A 19218-nucleotide genomic window follows, 5' to 3' on the forward strand; every position below is an offset into this window, starting at 1 on the left:
AGAGGCCGGCAGCATAACACTGAGTGGGCCACTGTGCATACACCGATCAGAATGGAGATCACTGAGCCAGCACAGCAACCCCACATCGCTACCCCATCGATGCCCCCCACCCACTCCCCCCACCCTTGCAGGCCTGAGTTGCCCGACTGAAGCAAAAATCAAAACAGCAAAATAACTGTAACTGCGCAACCAAAATGTCATTTCCAGAGTAAGTTTTTTGAAGTTAAAGTTTATTTATTAGTGTCACAGGTAGGCTTACATTAACACTGCAATGAAGTTACTGTGAAAATCCCCTAGTCGCCACACTCCGGCGCCTGTTTGGGTACACTGAGGGAGAATTTATCACGGCCAATGCACCCTAACCAGCACGTCTTTCAGACTGTGGGAGGAAACCGGAGCACCCGGAGGAGACCCATGCAGAACCCACGGGGAAAAGGTGCAAACCACCGTGCCACCTCTACGCTGCATTCTGCAAAGGAATGAACCATCAAGGAAAGGATTTGCATCCAGTTTAGCAGTGCCCCATGGGGCTGGGGTTCACTCTGCGTGTAACCGATTCTCCATGTGCTGACACGTGAGTCTACAGTGTGTCAACACGACTGATATGCCCCCTGGTCCTTTGCCCTGCTGTGTTGGCATGATGATGTGATCACTCTTTCCCAGCTCGATGAGAGAGGCAGTGTTAAGGAGGCAGGTTGGGGGAATCCAAGGGGAAACGGATCTGTGCCAGGGTTGTGTACGTTTACCAATGGCAGGAAAAATGCAAAGGTCTTGTAGGCCGGGTATCGTTGGAGCCCAAGGAGAATGGGACTGGCAGGGCGGGGGATTGGGGAGGGGGCAATGGCACTCGAACGCCTCCTTGTGGTTGATTATGGGAGGGGACTGTTGCTCCACCCCTGAAGCCTGTCCACCATCTGCAAGGCACAAGTCAGGAGTGTGATGGAATACTCCCCACTTGCCTGGATGGGTGCGGCTCCAACAACACTCAAGAAGCTCGACACCATCCAGGACAGAGCAGCCCCACTCGATAGGCACCCCATCCACTACTTTAAACACGGTTGGTCTGAAATGGGGGCGGGGAGGGAAACAAGAGCAAACTCGATCCTAACGTTGGTGCCTCTCACTCTCCCACAGACAGGAATCCTCACAAAGCACCATGTCATCTGAGCAGGGGGAGACTTCACCCTCACAGCCACCCCACTCTCCAGTGTCGCCGCCTCTATCGTACTTCCGCGACAGCATCAAGACGTGGGAGCGGAACAACTCTCTCCTGGTGGATCTACCGAGCCCCCTCCCCACCAAACGTACCCGCACCTACTCTGCGTAAGTGTCCCGGGGGCACAGCGTTACTGACCAACAGCTCCATCGGCCTGGAAGCTTCTTACACATTGAGGTTCTTGTTTATTCAATGCATGTCAAGTACTCTGTGCACTGAGCAGATAATACTCGCAACTGGGGATTCGAATGTGTTACTATTCTGTGTTCAGTATTTTAGACTTTTACAATTCCTCGTCACTATAGTTCTTTCACACTGACTACATTACAATTCGCAGTTTCTGTCTTCCATTATTACACAAAACAAAAGTTGGTGAGAGTTGTAGCTGACATGCCAAATTTCCTTAGTCTTCTGAGAGGCTTGATTGATGGCGCAGATATGATGGGCCAAAGGGCCTCTTTCTATACTGTAAAATGACTCTTATTCCCAGGAACTTTATGTATTTGCGATGTTGACACTGGTCTTTCCTCTTCCAGCTCTGCACGGGCAACACTCGGACCTCTGTCCAAGGGAAAATGCAAGTGTTTCTCCAGGTCACAGGGTCATGGGTTCATTACACCCACGGATGGGAAAGAGGACATCTTTGTACACATCTCCGAGTGAGTTAATACAGTGTCAGCTCTTCTTATATTTCAACATTGGGACGGGAGGTACTGGCGGTGGGGGGAGGCGGGAGGGGGGGGGGGGGTTGGTGGGTGGGGGGCAGTTGGGTGGGGGGGTGGGGGTTTGTGGAGTACTTGGAGGGTTCATCGGCCCTGAGTTACACATTGTGAACAATTGATTCACATTGACGTGACTGAGAGGTTGTGACACCTCCAGTAGGAGGCAGTCTTGAACAAGTTTCTCTTTCATGCCCCACCCACCCAACTACCCCATGGCCACAGTTCAACTAATTCCCACATGAAGCAAAAAGGCAGTCGCCCTTAACAGGCCCAGGCGCCATTTGTGTAGTTAAGCAAAACGGTCGACAAAAATCTGGGAGAGGTGGTGGTATCGTGGTATTGTCACTGGACGAGTAATCCAGAGACCCAGGACAATCCTCTGGGGACCCAGGTTCAAATCCCACCATGGCAGATGGTGAAATTTGAATTCAAAAGTATCTGGAATTGGAAGTCCAACGATGGTCATGAAACCATTGTTGTAAAACTCCTTCTAGAGGCAACTAGAATCCTCCTCCTGTGCTCCATCTTTCTTGGCTGCCTTGATATGTTCCCCGGTAAATTTTCCCTCCTCCTGGTATACTAGGAGTGAACTTGTCAAGTCAACTCTTAGAACTTGGACACAAGTTAGGCGGCACTTTGTGTTTCAGGCCTGGTCGTTGGCATCCCAAGTATTGGCGAACCATTTTTTTCCTCTGTCTGTTTTGGATGATGCCTTCGCATGTGGGCCCAGCACGGGATCAGAACACTCCGGGACTTGCATGTGGACGACGTGTTTGCGTCATTCCAGCAGGTGGTGGATAAGTTTGCCTTACCTGCAACGCACTTTTTCAGATATTTACAAATTTGAGACTTTGTGCGTAGCGCCGACCCTCCATTTCCGATGCTGCTACCTCGTGCCTCCATTGACATCTTCTCAGTGCCTTCGATGACTGTGCGTGGTATCGTTTCTGTTCTTTATTCTCAAATTCTGTCCCAACAAATCTCTCTATCAGTGGTTAAATCTTTCTGGGAATGAGATCTGGGGGAGGAATTCTCGGAGGAGGATTGGGACATGGTGCTGCATCGAGTACACTCCTCCTCAATATGTGCCAAGCTGGGTGTGATACATTGTAAACTCCTTCACAGAGCATATCTAACTGGGGTTAGACTCTCTGGAATGTACCCAGGCACAAGCCCTATTTGTGAACGGTGCCGGCAAGCTCCTGCCCACCCTCTTACAGATGTTCTGGGCTTGCCCATCACTGTGAGACATCGATATTTGAGACGATTGCGGCAACGCTAGATCGGGACGTAAGTGCATCCCCCCCAGGCTGCCCTATTTGGGGTTGTGCCTCTAAATCCGCCGCTGCCGAAATTCCAAGCGGATTTTGTAGCTTTCACTACCCTCCTGGCAAGACGACTAATCCGGTTTAGGTGGAAATCAGGTGCACCCCCGACGCACTCACAGTGGGTGAAGGAGATGGTACATACCATTAAGCTGGAGAAGATGAGGCGCATGCTACATGGGTCCACTGCTCGGTTCTATAAGACCTGGCAACCATTTATAACGCATGTTGGGACGCTGCAGTTGGAGCCGGTTGAGTAGATACCAGATGACCCCAGGATCCCGGGTGCTCCCACAGAACCCCCCCCCCCGGTTAGTGGAACACGTCCTGGCCCTTTACCTGAATACGCCCCCCGCCCTGCCGAGGTGTGGGGACCAACGCGAGAACTTTTCTCTTTTCCCTCTCACGCTCTTTCTTCTCTCTCCTTCGCTGCCTCGCTTTCCTTTCTCCGCTCGCTGGTTTATAGCCTGGGCTGTTTGGGCCCTCAATTGGTCCTCCAGCGGCCTTCCTCTGCCTTTTTGTTTTTATATTATCACCGTCACTCCCGGTGCAATTAGAAGGGACTCGGGTGGGGTGGGGGTGCCGGGGGTACCAGGGGCTTGTTCCCTGGCCACGGGGAGCCCTGTGCCCAGGCGTGTTGGAACGTACACGTGAGCCCCGTGTGGATCTGTATCTGTGTGTGTTTGCTCTGTAAAATATCAGAAAATCTTCGATAAACATATTTTTAAAAAACTCCTGACTGCGGAATAAATGTTGGCCCAGTCATATCCCATTAAAAAATAGCATTGAATTAGAAGACTTGTATTAATGCAATGTCTCTGAGCTGTACTGTACACGCAGTGAAGCACTTTACAATGTGTAGTCACTGTTGTCATGTAGGAAACATGGCAGCTAACTGCTGCACAGCAAGATCCCACAAACAGCAATGTGATCATTGGCAGTTAATCAGTTGTTTTGTGGTGTTCATTCAGGGGTACAAGCCTCAGTTTAGATTCTCAACCTAAAGACAGCACCTCCGACAATGCAGCAATCCCTCAGTACTGACCCTCTGACAGTGCAACACTCCCTCAGCACTGACCCTCTGACAGTGCGGCACTCCCTCAGTACTGACCCTCTGACAGTGCGGTACTCCCTCAGTACTGACCCTCTGACAGTGCGGCACTCCCTCAGCACTGACCCTCTGACAGTGCGGCACTCCCTCAGCACTGACTCTCTGACAGTGCGGCACTCCCTCAGTACTGACCCTCTGACAGTGCGGCACTCCCTCAGTACTGACCCTCTGACAGTGCGGCACTCCCTCAGTACTGACCCTCCGACAATGCAGAACTCCCTCAGTACTGACTCTCTGACAGTGCGGCACTCCCTCAATACTGACCCTCTGACAGTGCGGCGCTCCCTCAGTACTGACCCTCTGACAGTGCGGCACTCCCTCAGCACTGACTCTCTGACAGTGCGGCACTCCCTCAGTACTGACCCTCTGACAGTGCGGCACTCCCTCAGTACTGACTCTCTGACAGTGCGGCACTCCCTCAATACTGATCCTCTGACAGTGCGGCACTCCCTCAGTACTGACCCTCTGACAGTGCAGCACTCCCTCAGTACTGTCCCTCTGACAGTGTGGCACTCCCTCAGTACTGACCCTCTGATAGTGCAGCACTCCCTCAGCACTGACCCTCTGACAGTGCGCCACTCCCTCAGCACTGACCCTCTGACAGTGCGGCACTCCCTCAGTACTGACCCTCTGACAGTGCGGCACTCCCTCAGTACTGACCCTCTGACAGTGCGGCACTCCCTCATCACTGACCCTCTGACAGTGAGGCACTCCCTCAGCACTGACCCTCTGACAGTGCGCCACTGCCTCAATACTGACCCTCTGACAGTGCGGCACTCCCTCAGCACTGACCCTCTGACAGTGCAGCACTCCCTCAGCACTGACCCTCTGACAGTGCGGCACTCCCTCAGCACTGACCCTCTGACAGTGCAGCACTCCCTCAGTACTGACCTTCTGACAGTGCGGCACTCCCTCAGTACTGACCCTCTGACAGTGCGGCACTCCCTCAGCACTGACCCTCTGACAGTGCGGCACTCCCTCAGTACAGCACAGGAGCGTTAGCCTTGATTTCAGTTCCCAAAGAAAGAATGAAAATCCGGTGGATTCTGGGATCTGAAGGAAGAATTATAAACCCCAAACAGGGATTCTGAAAAAACTTGTAAGTGAAACCACGGTTAACCATAAACATTTTCTATTATGTTAATACAGGGGAGTGTGGGAGGAGTCTCTCACTGGTAATAGGATTGTTAAATGAGTATTTTGGATCTTGCACTCATCAAGACAAGCACAAGAATACCAAATTTCAAACAATCACAAAGTTTCAAGTATATTTATTAGTGTCCAAGTAGACTTACATTAACACTGCATTGAAGTTACAGTGAAAATCCCCTAGTCGCCACACTCTGGCGCCTGTTCGGATACACTGAGGGAGAATTTAGCACTGCCAATGTACCTAACCAGCACGTCTTTAAGACTGTGGGAGGAAACCGGAGCACCCGGAAGAAACCCACGCAGACACGGGGAGAACGTGCAAACTCCGCACAGACAGTGACCCGAGCCGGGAATCGAACCCGGGTCCCTGGAGCTGTGAGGCAGCAGTGCTAACCACTGTGTCACCCACACCTCATGGGATGTCCCACCACATGTGCTCAGTGATCAATGGCCAAGAATTGGCCTGCTCAGTCACATAAGACCCTATGCAGAAAGCCGCGACCTTGAGGGGACATCACCCTTGGATCGAGGGGCAGCCATTGACGATGATGGTAATCAGTACTGATCCGGAACCAGCCCAAGAAACGGAATATCTGCCCATTACCACATTGCTCTTTGTGGAATCTTGCTGTACACCAAACTGGCTGTTGCGTTTCCTACATTACACCAGTGACTATACTTCATAGAATCATAGAATCTATTCGGCCCATCAAGTCTGCTCTGACCACAATCCCACCCAGGCCCTATCCCCATAACCCCATGCATTTACCCTAGCTAGTCCCTCTGACACTAAGGGACAATTTATCATGGTCAATCCACCTAACCTGCACATCTTTGGAGTGTGGGAGGAAACCGGAGCACCCGGAGGAAACCCACGCAGACACAGGGAGAACGTGCAGACTCCACACAGACAAGCCGGGAATCGAACCCGGATCCCTGGCGCTGTGAAGCAGCAGTGCTAACCACTGTGCCGCCCCAGACACTGTCACTGGCTAGAAAGCACTTTGGGACTTCTTGTCCGTGAGAGATCAGGAAATCACACAAAGCTTCTGGTGGAGAAATGCTCAATATATTTGTGTATCAAACCATACGTACAGTTCTTCCCTGAGCTGTCTCAGTGCGAAGCGATGAGGCCCACAGGGCAATCTTGTGTAATAAAAACCTAATACTGTGGATGCTGGGAATCTGAAATAAAAACAGAAAATTCTGGAAATCTCAGCGGGTCTGACAGCGTCTGTGGAGAGAGAAACAGACTTAACCTCCACACAGAAGATAGGAGCAGGAGGAGGCCATTCTGCCCTTTGAGCCTGCTCCGCCATTCATTATGATCATGGCTGATCATCCAACTCAATAGCCTGATCCCGCCTTCCCCCCCATATCCTCTGATCCCATTCGCCGCAACCAAGTGCTATATCTAACTGCTTCTTGAAAACATTCAATGTTTTGGCCTCAACTACTTTCTGTGGTAATGAACTCTGCACATTCACCACTCCCTGGGTGAAGAAATTTCTCCTCATCTCAGTCCTAAATGGTCTACCCTGAATCCTCAAACTGGGACCCCTAGTTTTGGACACCCCCCTCATCGGGAACATCCTCCCTGCATCTACCCTGTCTAGTCTTGTTAGAATTTTATAAGTTTCTATGAGATCCCCCCCCTCATTCGTCTGAACTCCAGCGAATATAATCCTAACCGACTCAATCTCTCCTCATACATCAGTCCAACCATCCCAGGAATCAGACTGGTAAACCTTCTCTGCACTCACTAGATCAAGAACTTCCTTCCTCAAATAAGGAGACCAAAACTGCACACAATATTCCAGGTGTGGCCTCACCAAGGCCCTGTATAATTGCAACAACACATCCCTGCTCCTGTACTCGAAACCTCTCGCAATGAAGGCCAACATACCATTTGCCTTCTTTACCGCCTGCTGCACCTGCATGCTTACCTTCAGCGACTGGTGCACAAGGACACCCAGGTCCCGCTGCACACTCCCCTCTCCCAATTTACAGCCATTCAGATAGTAACCTGCCTTCCTGTTTTTGCTTCCAAAGTGGATCCACGCCGGCGTGATTCTCTGGTCCCGCTGGCGCTGCACCCCCTGCTGTGGGTTTCCCGGTGGCATGGGCGGGGGATGGGGGGGGGGGGGGGGGGGGGGGGGAGGGGGAGAGGGGTCGGAGGGGGGGGGGGACCTTTGGTGGGAATTCCCATTGCCAGTGATGGGAACAGAATATCCTGTCGGCGGTGAATGGTACGCTACCTCCCGCAGCTGAGAAAGACACTAAGGGGAGGCCAGAGAAATTCGCCATCATTTTGAGTCCAATATAACTTCTCCTGAACTGATAGGAGGTAGTGTTGTGATGGACTATGTGCTGTTGAAAGCGGGAAGGGGCAGGAAGAAGAAACGGGGAAGGTCTGGGATAGGCTAGGGGACAGGAGGTTAAATAGCAATGATGTGATGGAATGAATGATGGAGGGAGTGGTAATGGTGTGGAATGGTGAGTATGACCTCTACCCTTGACCTTTTCTTTACTTCTCCCCCCTCCCCCACCCCTTACAAAATCAGGGAACCAATCACATTTGTACCTCTCTTTCAGTCCTGAAGAAGATCCAACTGGATCCGACACATTGGTCGACATTCTCCAGCTTCTCCTCCTGTGGCCAGTTTTCCTGCAGTGGTTGTGACGAGGCATTGGCCGCTGGTGGGGTCTTCTGGTCCTGCCAAGGTCTACAGGCTTTTGCACACCGCCGTGGGCGGGGTTGGGAGGGGGAGGGTGATGGAGTAGACTCCGGCGGGACTGGAAGATCCTGCTGGGGAGGGGGAAATCTTGCCCATTAACTCTGCTTCTCTCGCCGCGGATGTGGCCAGCCTCTGTCGAACGTTAACTGCTGTCTTATTCATCGCTGTCTATTGTAACCGAACCCTCTGACCAAGTCTTCCCATCTTCCTTTTTCTCCCCTCCAGCATTGAAGGGGAGTATGTGCCGGTGGAAGGAGATGAAGTCACATACAAGGTTTGCGCCGTCCCACCCAAGAATCTGAAGTACCAGGCCGTCGAGGTGGTCATCACTCACCTGGCCCCGGGCACCAAACACGAGACCTGGTCCGGGCAGATTGTCAACTCGTGAGGAAGGCCGGGGGGCCTGAGGGGTTGGGCCCAGTGCCCAACAAGCCAGCCCCATTGACAGGGCCTTCATAATGCAGCAAAACATAAGAAGAATAATTGTGGGGAAGAGTTTGTGATTTGTGAGCTGTGTATTGTCATAGACTTTAAAAGTTCTGGATTTGAAAAGAATTATCTACAATACAGGGTGGGAAATGGGGAGTGATTGTGACAGCCCTTTCTTTATTTTCACCACAGTTCACTTGCCGCGCTAACTATGAAATATTCTTGCTTAATTTAAGCTTTTGGGCCGGATCTTTGAGTTGAAGATAAATTGGGTGGAATCCATTATTTTTACTTCCCAGTGACAGAGTGGACTCAATTGAAATTTAAGATTCATTTGTCACAGTCCAGCTACTTAGGACAGGAGGGAGGCTATTCAGCCCCTCAAGCCTGTTCCACCCCATTCACTAAGCTCATGGCTCATCTGTGTCTCAACATTCCATCTACCCGCCTTGGTTCCGTAAACTTTAATACCCCCGTGGAATAAAGATCAATCAGTCTCAGTTTTGACATTTTTACTTGGCCCCCAGTCTCAACAACTCTTTGGAAAGAGAGTTCCAGGTTTCCACTTTGTGTTTGCAAACATACAAATTTCGGACCCGAAAGACCACCCCTCTATTTGATAAGGTCGAAGCTGATCTGATTGTGGTCACGTCTCCACCTTCTTCTCTACCCCCCCGTGCCCTTCGACCCCCATTGCCAATCAAGAATCTATCTACCTCTGCCCTAAAAATATTCATTTGACCTGGCCTCCAAGTGCCGTCTTGGGAAGAGAGTTCCTCAGATTAACAGAGAGAGGTAGATGAGAGACAGAAGCCGGAATTTTACTGTCCCGCCCGCCATGGGAATCGGAGTGGGCGAGAGGCGGACAATGGGAAGGTCCGTTGACCTCAGAAAGGATATTACGGTTTTGGGGCGAGCGAGGTTGTAAAGTCCCATTCCAGAGAGAGAGAGAGATAGCGAGAAAGACAGAGAGGGAGAGATGGTGTGAGTGAGAGAGATAGAGAGTGAACGAGAAAGAGACAGAGAGAGGAGTGAGAGAGACAGACAGGTAGAGAGAGAGACAGCGAGAAAGAGAAAGACAGAGAGAGAGGGAGAGACAGTGAGAGAGTGAGAAAGAGGGAGAGAGTAAGAGGGAGAGACAGTGAGAGAGAGAATGAGAGAGGGAGAGACAGTGAGAGAGTGAGAAAGAGGGAGAAAGTAAGAGGGAGAGACAGTGAGAGAGAGAATGAGAGAGAGAATGAGAGAGAGGGAGATACAGTGAGCGAGAGAGAGATTGAGAGAGGGAGAGACAGTGAGAGAGAACAAGAGAAAGAGATGACGTGCAGGTGCCGGCGTTGGACTGGGGTGGGCAGAGTAAGAAGTCTCAAACACCAGGTTAAAGTCCAACAGGTTTATTTGGTAGCACGAGCTTTCGGAGCGCTGCCCCTTCATCAGGTGAGTGAGTGAGTGACTCACTTGATGAAGGAGCAGCGCTCTGAAAGCTCGTGCTACCGAATAAACCTGTAGGATTTTAACCTGGTGTTGTTAGAGAAAGAGAGACAGATGGAGAGAGTGAGAGAGAGACAGAACGAGAGAGAAAAATAGAGATAGAGTGTGAGAGACAGACAGGCAAAGAGAGAGACAGAAGCACAGAGAGAAATAGAGAGAGAGAGACAGAGTGTGAGAGAGAGAGAGAGGCAAAGAGACAGAGAGAGTTCAAAATTAAGAAACAAATTCTCCTCATCTCTCTCCTAAATGGGAGGCCCATTATTCTTAAACTGTCCGCCCCCCCCCCTCCCCCCGCAAGGAGAAACATCCTCTCAGAATCCACTCCATCGACTCCCCTCAGGATCTGACATGTCAAAATCTTCAATAAAATCACCAATCTGTGAGCAAAACTGCTTTCCGACATCACCCTGAACGGCCTGACTCTAACTTTGACGTTACGCCTCCTTATTGTGAACTCACAACACCATCGGAAATAGTTTGTCTCTCTCGACCCTATCAAATCCTCTAATCATCTTGAAAACGCTTCGATAAGATCATCCCTTAATATACTCAACACGACTAATTTAGGAAATGTGTAAAAACAATGGAAAATACTCGCTCTCCCATCGCCATTTCCGGGAGCATCGAGGCCCCATTTTTTTGTGAGTCTCGGTGGCGGGTTTAGCCGTCTCTGCTACTGCCTGATGGAGGAGTCACAAGAGGCTGAGCCTGAAACCTGAAAAGAAAACCTCACAAAACTGCTGAGGCAACCAGAAAGGGTTTTTATGTCAGCTTGGTTCAGTCGGGTAGATGGTGGTGCAGTGATAAAGGCTAATATTTTGGGGACCTGGGTTCAAATCCCACCACGGCAGCTGGTAGAATTTAAATCCAATTAATAAATCCAGAATATAAACTTGTCTTAGTAACGATGACCCTGAAACTATCATCAACCGTTGTACAAACCCATCTCATTCTCTAAGGTCCTTTGATTGTGGTGTATTAATATTGGACCTTGACACTCCTCTCAATATCAGTCAGAGAGAGTTAGACCCAAGGACCCTGTAACTAGGGGAGGAATTTTCCAGTCCTTCCCACTGACAGGATTTTCCAATCCCGCCGAAGTCAACCCCTCCCTCCCTCACCAGCGGGGCTGGTGAACCAGGCAGAAGCCCGTTGGCTTTGACAGGACTGGAAGATCCGGCCAGTGGCCAATAGCTCACTGTGGGGGAAACCCGCCAGGGGAGAGGGGTGGGGTGGAAAATCCCAGCCTAGGTTATGAGCCCCACTCGACCTCTGAATGAAGGGTTGAAGCCAAACGGAATTATTGTTTTCTCCTTGAGAGAGCTTTTACAACAATTTCTTAAATAGATTGTAATTTCCTGGATATCCTTAGGGTCTGCGTGAAACTCGTCAGTAAATATTCTCTCAACAAGAGTGGGGACTAGTGAGTCTTTGTTACAGAGGTCGAAATGTGACAATTGATGTTTTAAGCACAGACAAATTTATTCCACTAAGAAAGCATACAATTGTGCTTCATCGAATCCCTACAGTGCAGAAGGAGGCCATTCAGCCCATTGAGTCTGCACTGACAACAATCCCACCCATCCCCTATCCCCGTAGCCCTCCATATTTACCCTGATGCTAAGGGGCAATTTAGCATGGCCAATCGACCTAATCCGCACATCTTTGGGTGTGGGAGGAAACTGGAGCACCCGGAGGAAACCCACGCAGACACGAGGAGAATGTGCAGACTCCACACAGACAGTGACCCAAGCCAGGAATTGAACCTGGGTCCCCGGCTCTGTGAGGCAACAGTGCTAACCACTGTGCCACCGTGTCGCCCAACCGTGCCAGTTATTAAAGTTTAAAGTTAAAGTTTTATTTATTAGTCACAAGTAAGGCTTACACTGCAATAAAGTTATTGAAGTTGACCACTGTGCCACTGTACCGCCCTATTATTCTGTCGCTATAAATCACAAGCTGGATAAACCCTGAAAAGAAAAGACAACCAGTTGTTACTTCAATTAGAAGATCTTAGGTTTTAGACTTAACTTGTTATAAGTATAACATTTCTAACTAAACTACGAATACCCGTCAAATATTAAACTAACATTTCCCCACAATCCCCGAGTACGTGAGATTCACTAAATCCAGAATGGGTCAAATCTACGGGAATCGAATGAATCTAAAGATTGGGATGGGATATTGGTGATATATTTTGGGGTTGTACAATTAATGATCATGTGGAAAATGTCCATTTAATCAGCAACAGATCAGCCCCTAATTAACATCCCGTATCTGGTGAAAGGACCTCTTGTTATAGTGCGAGCGCCGGTTCGGTTTTGAGGAAATGTTTTTCTGAATTTGTTCCTGGGAGTTGGACTTTCGGTCACAGTCAGGTTGGTCAATGTTGTTTAGCCAAGGCACGTGTCCAGCAAGATAATGATACGTAAGTCCTAGATTTCTTTTATCTGATTGTCATTCTAATTATTGGGGTAGTGTGTGTATCATTGTAATGGGGAAGAACTATAGAATACAGTTTCTAGGTGTGTGTATTTCTTATCAATGAACTCACATTGTTGTGAAGGGTGCTGTTCTCGCAAAGCTAGTTTTGCCTCATTAAAATATGTTTTGTCCAATGTAACTTTTAACCTAACATTCCTGTATTAATTCCTTATTATTTTAATCCTTTTTCCTTTGCGTAATTCAAAGAACAAAGAACAATACAGCACAGGAACAGGCCCTTCGGCCCTCCAAGCCCGCGCCGCTCCCCGGTCCAGGATTGAATCCTGAATCCAGGATCCCCGCCCAATTTTCCAGCCTATCTACATACCAATATCCTATCCACCGAGCTGTCCCTCACAGCTACGATGCTTTGTTCATTACAACCTATTAACTCACCCCCACCCCCCCCATTCCAGACCATGTGATCTCCAGGGAGAGGCGAAAACCCAGAGTGAAAAACCCCAGGGCCAATATGGGGAAACAAAATCTGGGAAATTCCTCTCCGACCCCCTGAGGCGATCGAAACGAGTCCAGGAGATCACAATGGCCCTGATCGGAAAATGCTTCCCAACCCTAGTCATTTCCACTTCCACGAACACCATCTGAATTCCCTGCCCCCGAGACAGGTTCCCAACTATCCGCAGTCTCGCTCTGTACTGGCACCAGCAAGATGATCATAGAATGAAGCCTTGAAACGAGAAACAAGGAACAATTAGCCCGCGCCGCTCCCTGGTCCAAACTAGACCACTCTTTTGTATCCCTCCATTCCCACTCCGTTCATATAGCTGTCTAGATAAGTCTTAAATTCCTTTACAAAACGGAGGGAAATCTGCCGTCCTTACCCGGTCTGGCCTACACATGACTCAAGAGTCACAGCAATGTGGTTGACTCTCAACTGCCCTCTGAAATGGCCGAGCGAGACACTCAGTTCAAGGGCAACTAGGGATGGACAACAAATGGAAGATAATCTAAAAAAAAATCTTTTGTTGAGTTATAAGGAGACGCTGGATAGACTGAGACTTTTTTCTCTGGAGCGTAGGAGGCTTAGGGGTGATCTTATAGAGGTCTATAAAATAATGAGGGGCATAGATCAAATAGATAGTCAATATCTTTTCCCAAAGATAGGGGAGTCTAAAACTAGAGGGCATAGGTTTAACGTGAGAGGGGAGAGATACAAAAAGGTCCAGAGGGGCAATTTTTTCACACAGAGGGTGGAGTGTCTGGAACGAGCTGCCAGAGGTAGTAGTAGAGGCAGGTACAATTTTGTCTTTTAAAAAGCATTTAGACAGTTACATGGGTAAGATGGGTATAGAGGGATATGGGCCAAACGCGGGCAATTGGGAGTAGCTTAATAGTAAAAACTGGGTGGCATAGGCAAGTTGGGCCGAAGGGCCTGTTTCCATGCTGTAACTATGACTCTATGACCCTGGTTGCTCTTCAGTAATCCCCACATGGGAGGAGTAATTTCTCCTCATTTCTGTTTTAAATCTGCCACCCCTTATCTAATAACTCTGACCTCTTGTTCTAGATTGCCCCACAAGAGGAAGCATCCTCTCCACATCTACCACTTCCCATGACGCCATGAATCAAAAGTAATTGATTGGCTGTGAAGAACCTCAGTGACATGAAGAGGGCTATCTAAATTAAAAGTAGCCTTTTCCTTCCCCTCGCCTCTCTGTCGTAGCCCTGGACACCTCAGTGTTTTTCTAGCTGTGTGGGATGCCGCACTGGGCTTGGAGGTGGCTTCAAGTGGAGGACCTGGGGAAGGGATTGATCCGAGACAGGTGGCTTCTGTCACATGTTGTCAGGTGGAGTGGCGGGTTTGCTGTCCTGGGTGTTGTTGCTTGTAGCCAAATCACTCATCGTCATAGTGATGAACTCTGGCCCACAAGCGACGTCACCATTTTCCCTCTGTTGTGGGCGGGTGTCTCCCGGCTGTGGGAATCGATGTTCAAGACACTTTTGTAAAGTTTATTTATTAGTGTCACAAGTAGGCTTACATTAACACTGCCATGAAGTTACTGTGAAATTCCCCTGGTCGCCACACTCCGGCGCCTGTTCGGGTACATTGAGGGAGAATTTAGCATGGCCAATCCACCCTAACCAGCATGTCTTTCGGACTGTGGGAGGAAACCAGAGCACCCGGAGGAAACCCAACGCAGACATGGGGAGAACGTGCAGACTCCGCACAGACAGTGACCCGAGCCGGGAATCGAACCCGGATCCCTGGCTCTGAGAGGCAGCAGTGCTAACCACCGTGCCGAGAGACCGTTGTGTCACGCTTACGGACGCTCGTTTTGGCCGTCTGGCTCCGGGTGCCTCACCGCACAGAAAATCCCGCGATGCGCGATCGCCTTCCACTCCAAGCTGGCGTTCGGGGCAGCTTTTACAAAAAACCCAAGAAACGCATCTTACCGGCTGTCCACGCCACGTCGGAGAACGTGGAGGCTGGGCAAATCTCCATTCTCTGCGGCGGGGTGGGAAAATCCCGCCAGTATGAATGGTGGTAAGGTTGCGGCCATGGAGTGCAGGAAGGCTGTAGGGTTTCCTTCCAGTTACAGTAGATCCTACACCCGAGAGCTCTGCTGTAAAAACATGAAACAGTATTATTAACACTTATTCCAATCAATCTCATCCCTTGAGATTACGATTCTGTTTACATCTCCTAGCTGGTTACCACACTGGCTCTGATATTTGATAAGAAGTCTCACAACACCAGGTTAAAGTCCAACAGGTTTATTTGGTAGCAAATACCATTTGACCCAGTTTGTTGTCGATTCACTTACAATTATTGGAGAGTAATGTCACGAAGGGCAGGTTAGAAACAGGCGAGTGGCTGATATCTATCTCTTGATTGTTTGTGAACCTTCCTTAGTCAGCATGGTTTATTCTGATATCAGACAGTGTTTGATACACTGTTTATCTCCACCATGCATCCATTCCGAAAAATTTTCTGCTGCTTTTTTGCTTATTTTTCACTGCTTTGCTACGAATTTATAAATGTTTTTATCGATGTTCCGGTAGTTGGGTAGAATTCCTCAGCAGATATGCGGGGAAAGTGGTAGCCAATTCTCCAGAATTGCCCCAGAGTCTCCATGAATGAAAGGATCATCTCCAGACACTCACTGGGGACGTCACAGAGGAGGAGAATGGGGGACATCAAACATTTGTCATTTTCTTTGCGTTTATCATCTAGGAAAGCCTTTGCAGGAGGGGAAAATGTGGCTGTTTGACTGGGGATGGGCAGGTAGAGACCTTAAAACCTCCAGGAATACATCCAACCAGAGTTGGCAACCCAAATGCAGGAAGTTGCCATTCTGTGTTGGAATCTGAGGGGGTAAGGATTCAAATTGCCCCATGGCTCAGTGAATGAATGGGCTCCCTGGTCTGGGCAATTGAGCGAAGCAAGGACAAGCTAGACCCAGCCAAACCCATTGCTCCACTGGGACAGGTTGGGCGCCTTTGATTTTCCATAGAGGGAGATGGGCCAAACAAAGGCAATTGGGACCAGCTGGACAGGCATTATGATCAGCATGGACCGGTTCAGCTGAAGGGCCTGTTACCATGCTGTATTGCTCCATGACTCTGTAACTGGTTTCCAACTAGGTCAGTAATTGGAATGTTAGAATGGGACTTAGTAGCCCTCCATTACACAGGACGTTAATGGATCAGCATATACTTTCTGCTGCTTCCTATCCAATGCCCCTGTTAATACTGGGGGCTGTACCGGTCCTGGGAGTATTTGATGGGGACAGTGTAGCAGGAACTTTACTCTGTATCTAATGCCGTGCTGTACCTGTTCTGGGAGTGTTTGATGGGACAGTGTAGAGGGAGCTTTACTCTGTATCTAATCCAGTGCTGTAATTGTACTGGGAGTGTTTGATGGGACAGTGTAGAGGGAGCTTTATTCTGTATCTAACCCCGTGCTGTACCTGTCCTGGGAGTGTTTGATGGGGACAGTGCAGAGGGAGCTTCACTCTATATCTAACCTCATGCTGTAACTGTCCTGGGAATGTTTGATGGGGACATTGTAGCAGAAGATTTACTCTGTACCTAACCCCATGCTGTACCCTGTCCCACGAGTGTTTGATTGGATAGTGTAGAGGGAACTTTACTCTGTATCTAACCCTGTGGCTGTACCTGTCCTGGGAAGTTTTGATGGGGACAGTGTAGAGGGAGCTTTACTCTGTATCTAACCCCATGCTGTACCTGTCCCGCGAGTGTTTGATGGGGATAGTGTAGAGGGAGCTTTACTCTGTATTTAACCCTGTGGCTGTACCTATCCTGGGAATGTTTGGTGGGGACAGTGTAGAGGGAGCTTTACTCTGTATCTAACCCTGTGCTGTACCTGTCTGGGAAATGTTTGATGGCGGACAGTGCAGAAGGAGCTTTACTCTGTATCTAACCCCGTGCTGTACCTGTCCTGGCAGTATTTGATGGGACAGTGCAGAGGGAGCTTCACTCTGTATCTAACCCAGTGCTGTACCTGTCCTCGGTAAGTTTAATGGGACGGTGTACAAGGAGCTTTACTCTGCATCTAACCGTGTGTTGTACCTGTCCTGGGAGTGTTTGGTGGGGAGAGTGCAGAGGGAGCTTTAGACTGTACCTAACCCCGTGCTGTATCTGTCCTGGGTATGGCTGATGGGGGCAGTGTACAAAGAACAAAGAACAATACAGGAACAGGCCCTTCGGTCCTCCGAGCCTGCACCGATCATGTGTTCCTAACTAGACCATCCGTTTGTATCCCTCTATTCCCAGTCTGTTCATGTGGCTATCTAGATAAGTCTTAAATGATCCCAGCGTGTCTGCCTCAACCACCTTGCTTGGTGGTGCATTCCAGGCCCCCACCACCCTCTGTGTAAAATACGTCCCCCGTATATCTGTATTGAACCTTGCCCCCCTTACCTTGAACTTGTGACCCCTTGTGTTTGTCATTTCTGACCTGGGAAAAAGCTTCCAACTGTTCACCCTATCTATGCCCTTCATAATTTTATAAACTTCTATTAGGTCGCCCCTCAACCTCCGTCTTTCCAGGGAGAACAACCCTAGTTTACTCAATCTCACCTCATAGCTAATACCCTCCATACCAGACAACATCCTGGTAAACCTTTTCTGCACTCTCTCCAAAGCCTCCACGTCCTTCTGGTAGTGTGGCGACCAGAACTGGACGCAGTACTCCAAATGTGGCCTAACCAACGTCCTATATAACTGCAACATCATATGCCAACTTTTATATTCTATGCCATATGCCTTCTTCACCACCTTTTCCACCTGTGCTGCCACCTTTAAGGATCTGCGGACTTGAACACCCAGATCCCTCTGTGTGTCTATACTCCTGATGGTTCTGCCATTTATTGTATAGCTCCCCCCTGCATTAGATCTATCAAAATGCATCACTTCGCATTTATCTGGATTAAATTCCATCTGCCATTTCTCCGCCCAATTTTCCAGCCTATCTATATCCTGCTGCATTCTCTGACAATGTTCATCACTATCTGCAACTCCAGCAATCTTTGTGTCGTCCGCAAACTTACTAATCAGACCAGCTACATCTTCTTCCAAATCATTTATATATATCACAAACAGCAGAGGTCCTAGTACAGAGCCCTGCGGAACACCACTAGTCACAGACCTCCAATCAGAAAAAGACCCCTCCACTGCTACCCTCTGTCTTCTATGGCCAAGCCAGTTCTGTACCAATCTAGCTAGTTCACCTTTGATCCCGTGAGATTTAACCTTTTGCACCAGCCTGCCATGAGGGACCTTGTCAAATGCTTTTCTAAAATCCATGTAGACAACATCCACGGCCCTTCCCTCGTCAATCATTTTTGTCACCTCCTCAAAACACTCAACCAAATCTGTGAGGCATGACCTCCCTCGTACAAAACCATGTTGTCTATCGCTAATGAGATTATTCAGTTCTAAATGTGCATAGATCCTATCTCTAAGAATCTTCTCCAACAATTTCCCTACCACGGACGTCAAGCTCACTGGCCTATAATTACCCGGGTTATCTTTGCTACCCTTCTTAAATAATGGGACCACATTTGCTATCCTCCAATCCTCTGGGACCTCACCTGTGTCCAATGAAGAAACAAAGATTTCTGTTAGATGCCCAGCAATTTCATCTCTTGTCTCTCTCAGTAATCTAGGACAGATGTCATCTGGCCCTGGGGATTTGTCTACCTTAATGCTTCCAAAAACACATAACACTTCCTTGTAATTGCGATTTGTTCTAACGGGTCTACACATCCCTCTGAGACACTACCAATCAACGTGTCGCTCTCCTTTGTGAATACTGATGCAAAGTATTCATTTAGGATCTCACCTACTTCCTTGGGTTCTAAGCATAATTCCCCTCCTTTGTTCTTGAGAGGTCCGACTCTTTCTCTGACAACCCTCTTGTTCCTAACGTATGTATAAAATGCCTTGGGATTCTCCTTAATCCTGTCTGCCAAGGACATTTCGTGACCCCTTTTTGCCCTTCCACCTCCCCGTTTGAATTCTTCTCTACTTTCTCTGTATTCCTCCAGTGCTTCATCAGTTTTTAGCT

The 19218-nt window shown here is 49.0% G+C and overlaps 1 protein-coding gene across 1 annotated transcript; it reads left to right on the plus strand.

Annotated features, from left to right (window-relative positions):
• The first annotated feature begins 1140 nt into the window (after positions 1-1140).
• On the plus strand, positions 1141-9192 carry csdc2a (cold shock domain containing C2, RNA binding a). Its single transcript, XM_078237611.1, has 3 exons — positions 1141-1323; positions 1753-1875; positions 8490-9192. The coding sequence occupies exons 1-3, from the start codon at positions 1157-1159 to the stop codon at positions 8650-8652; spliced, it is 453 nt and encodes a 150-aa protein (XP_078093737.1). The 5' UTR covers positions 1141-1156; the 3' UTR covers positions 8653-9192.
• The last annotated feature ends 10026 nt before the right edge of the window (positions 9193-19218 follow it).

Source organism: Mustelus asterias, chromosome 21 (genome assembly GCF_964213995.1).
Source record: "Mustelus asterias chromosome 21, sMusAst1.hap1.1, whole genome shotgun sequence".
Classification (NCBI taxonomy): Eukaryota; Metazoa; Chordata; class Chondrichthyes; order Carcharhiniformes; family Triakidae; genus Mustelus; species Mustelus asterias.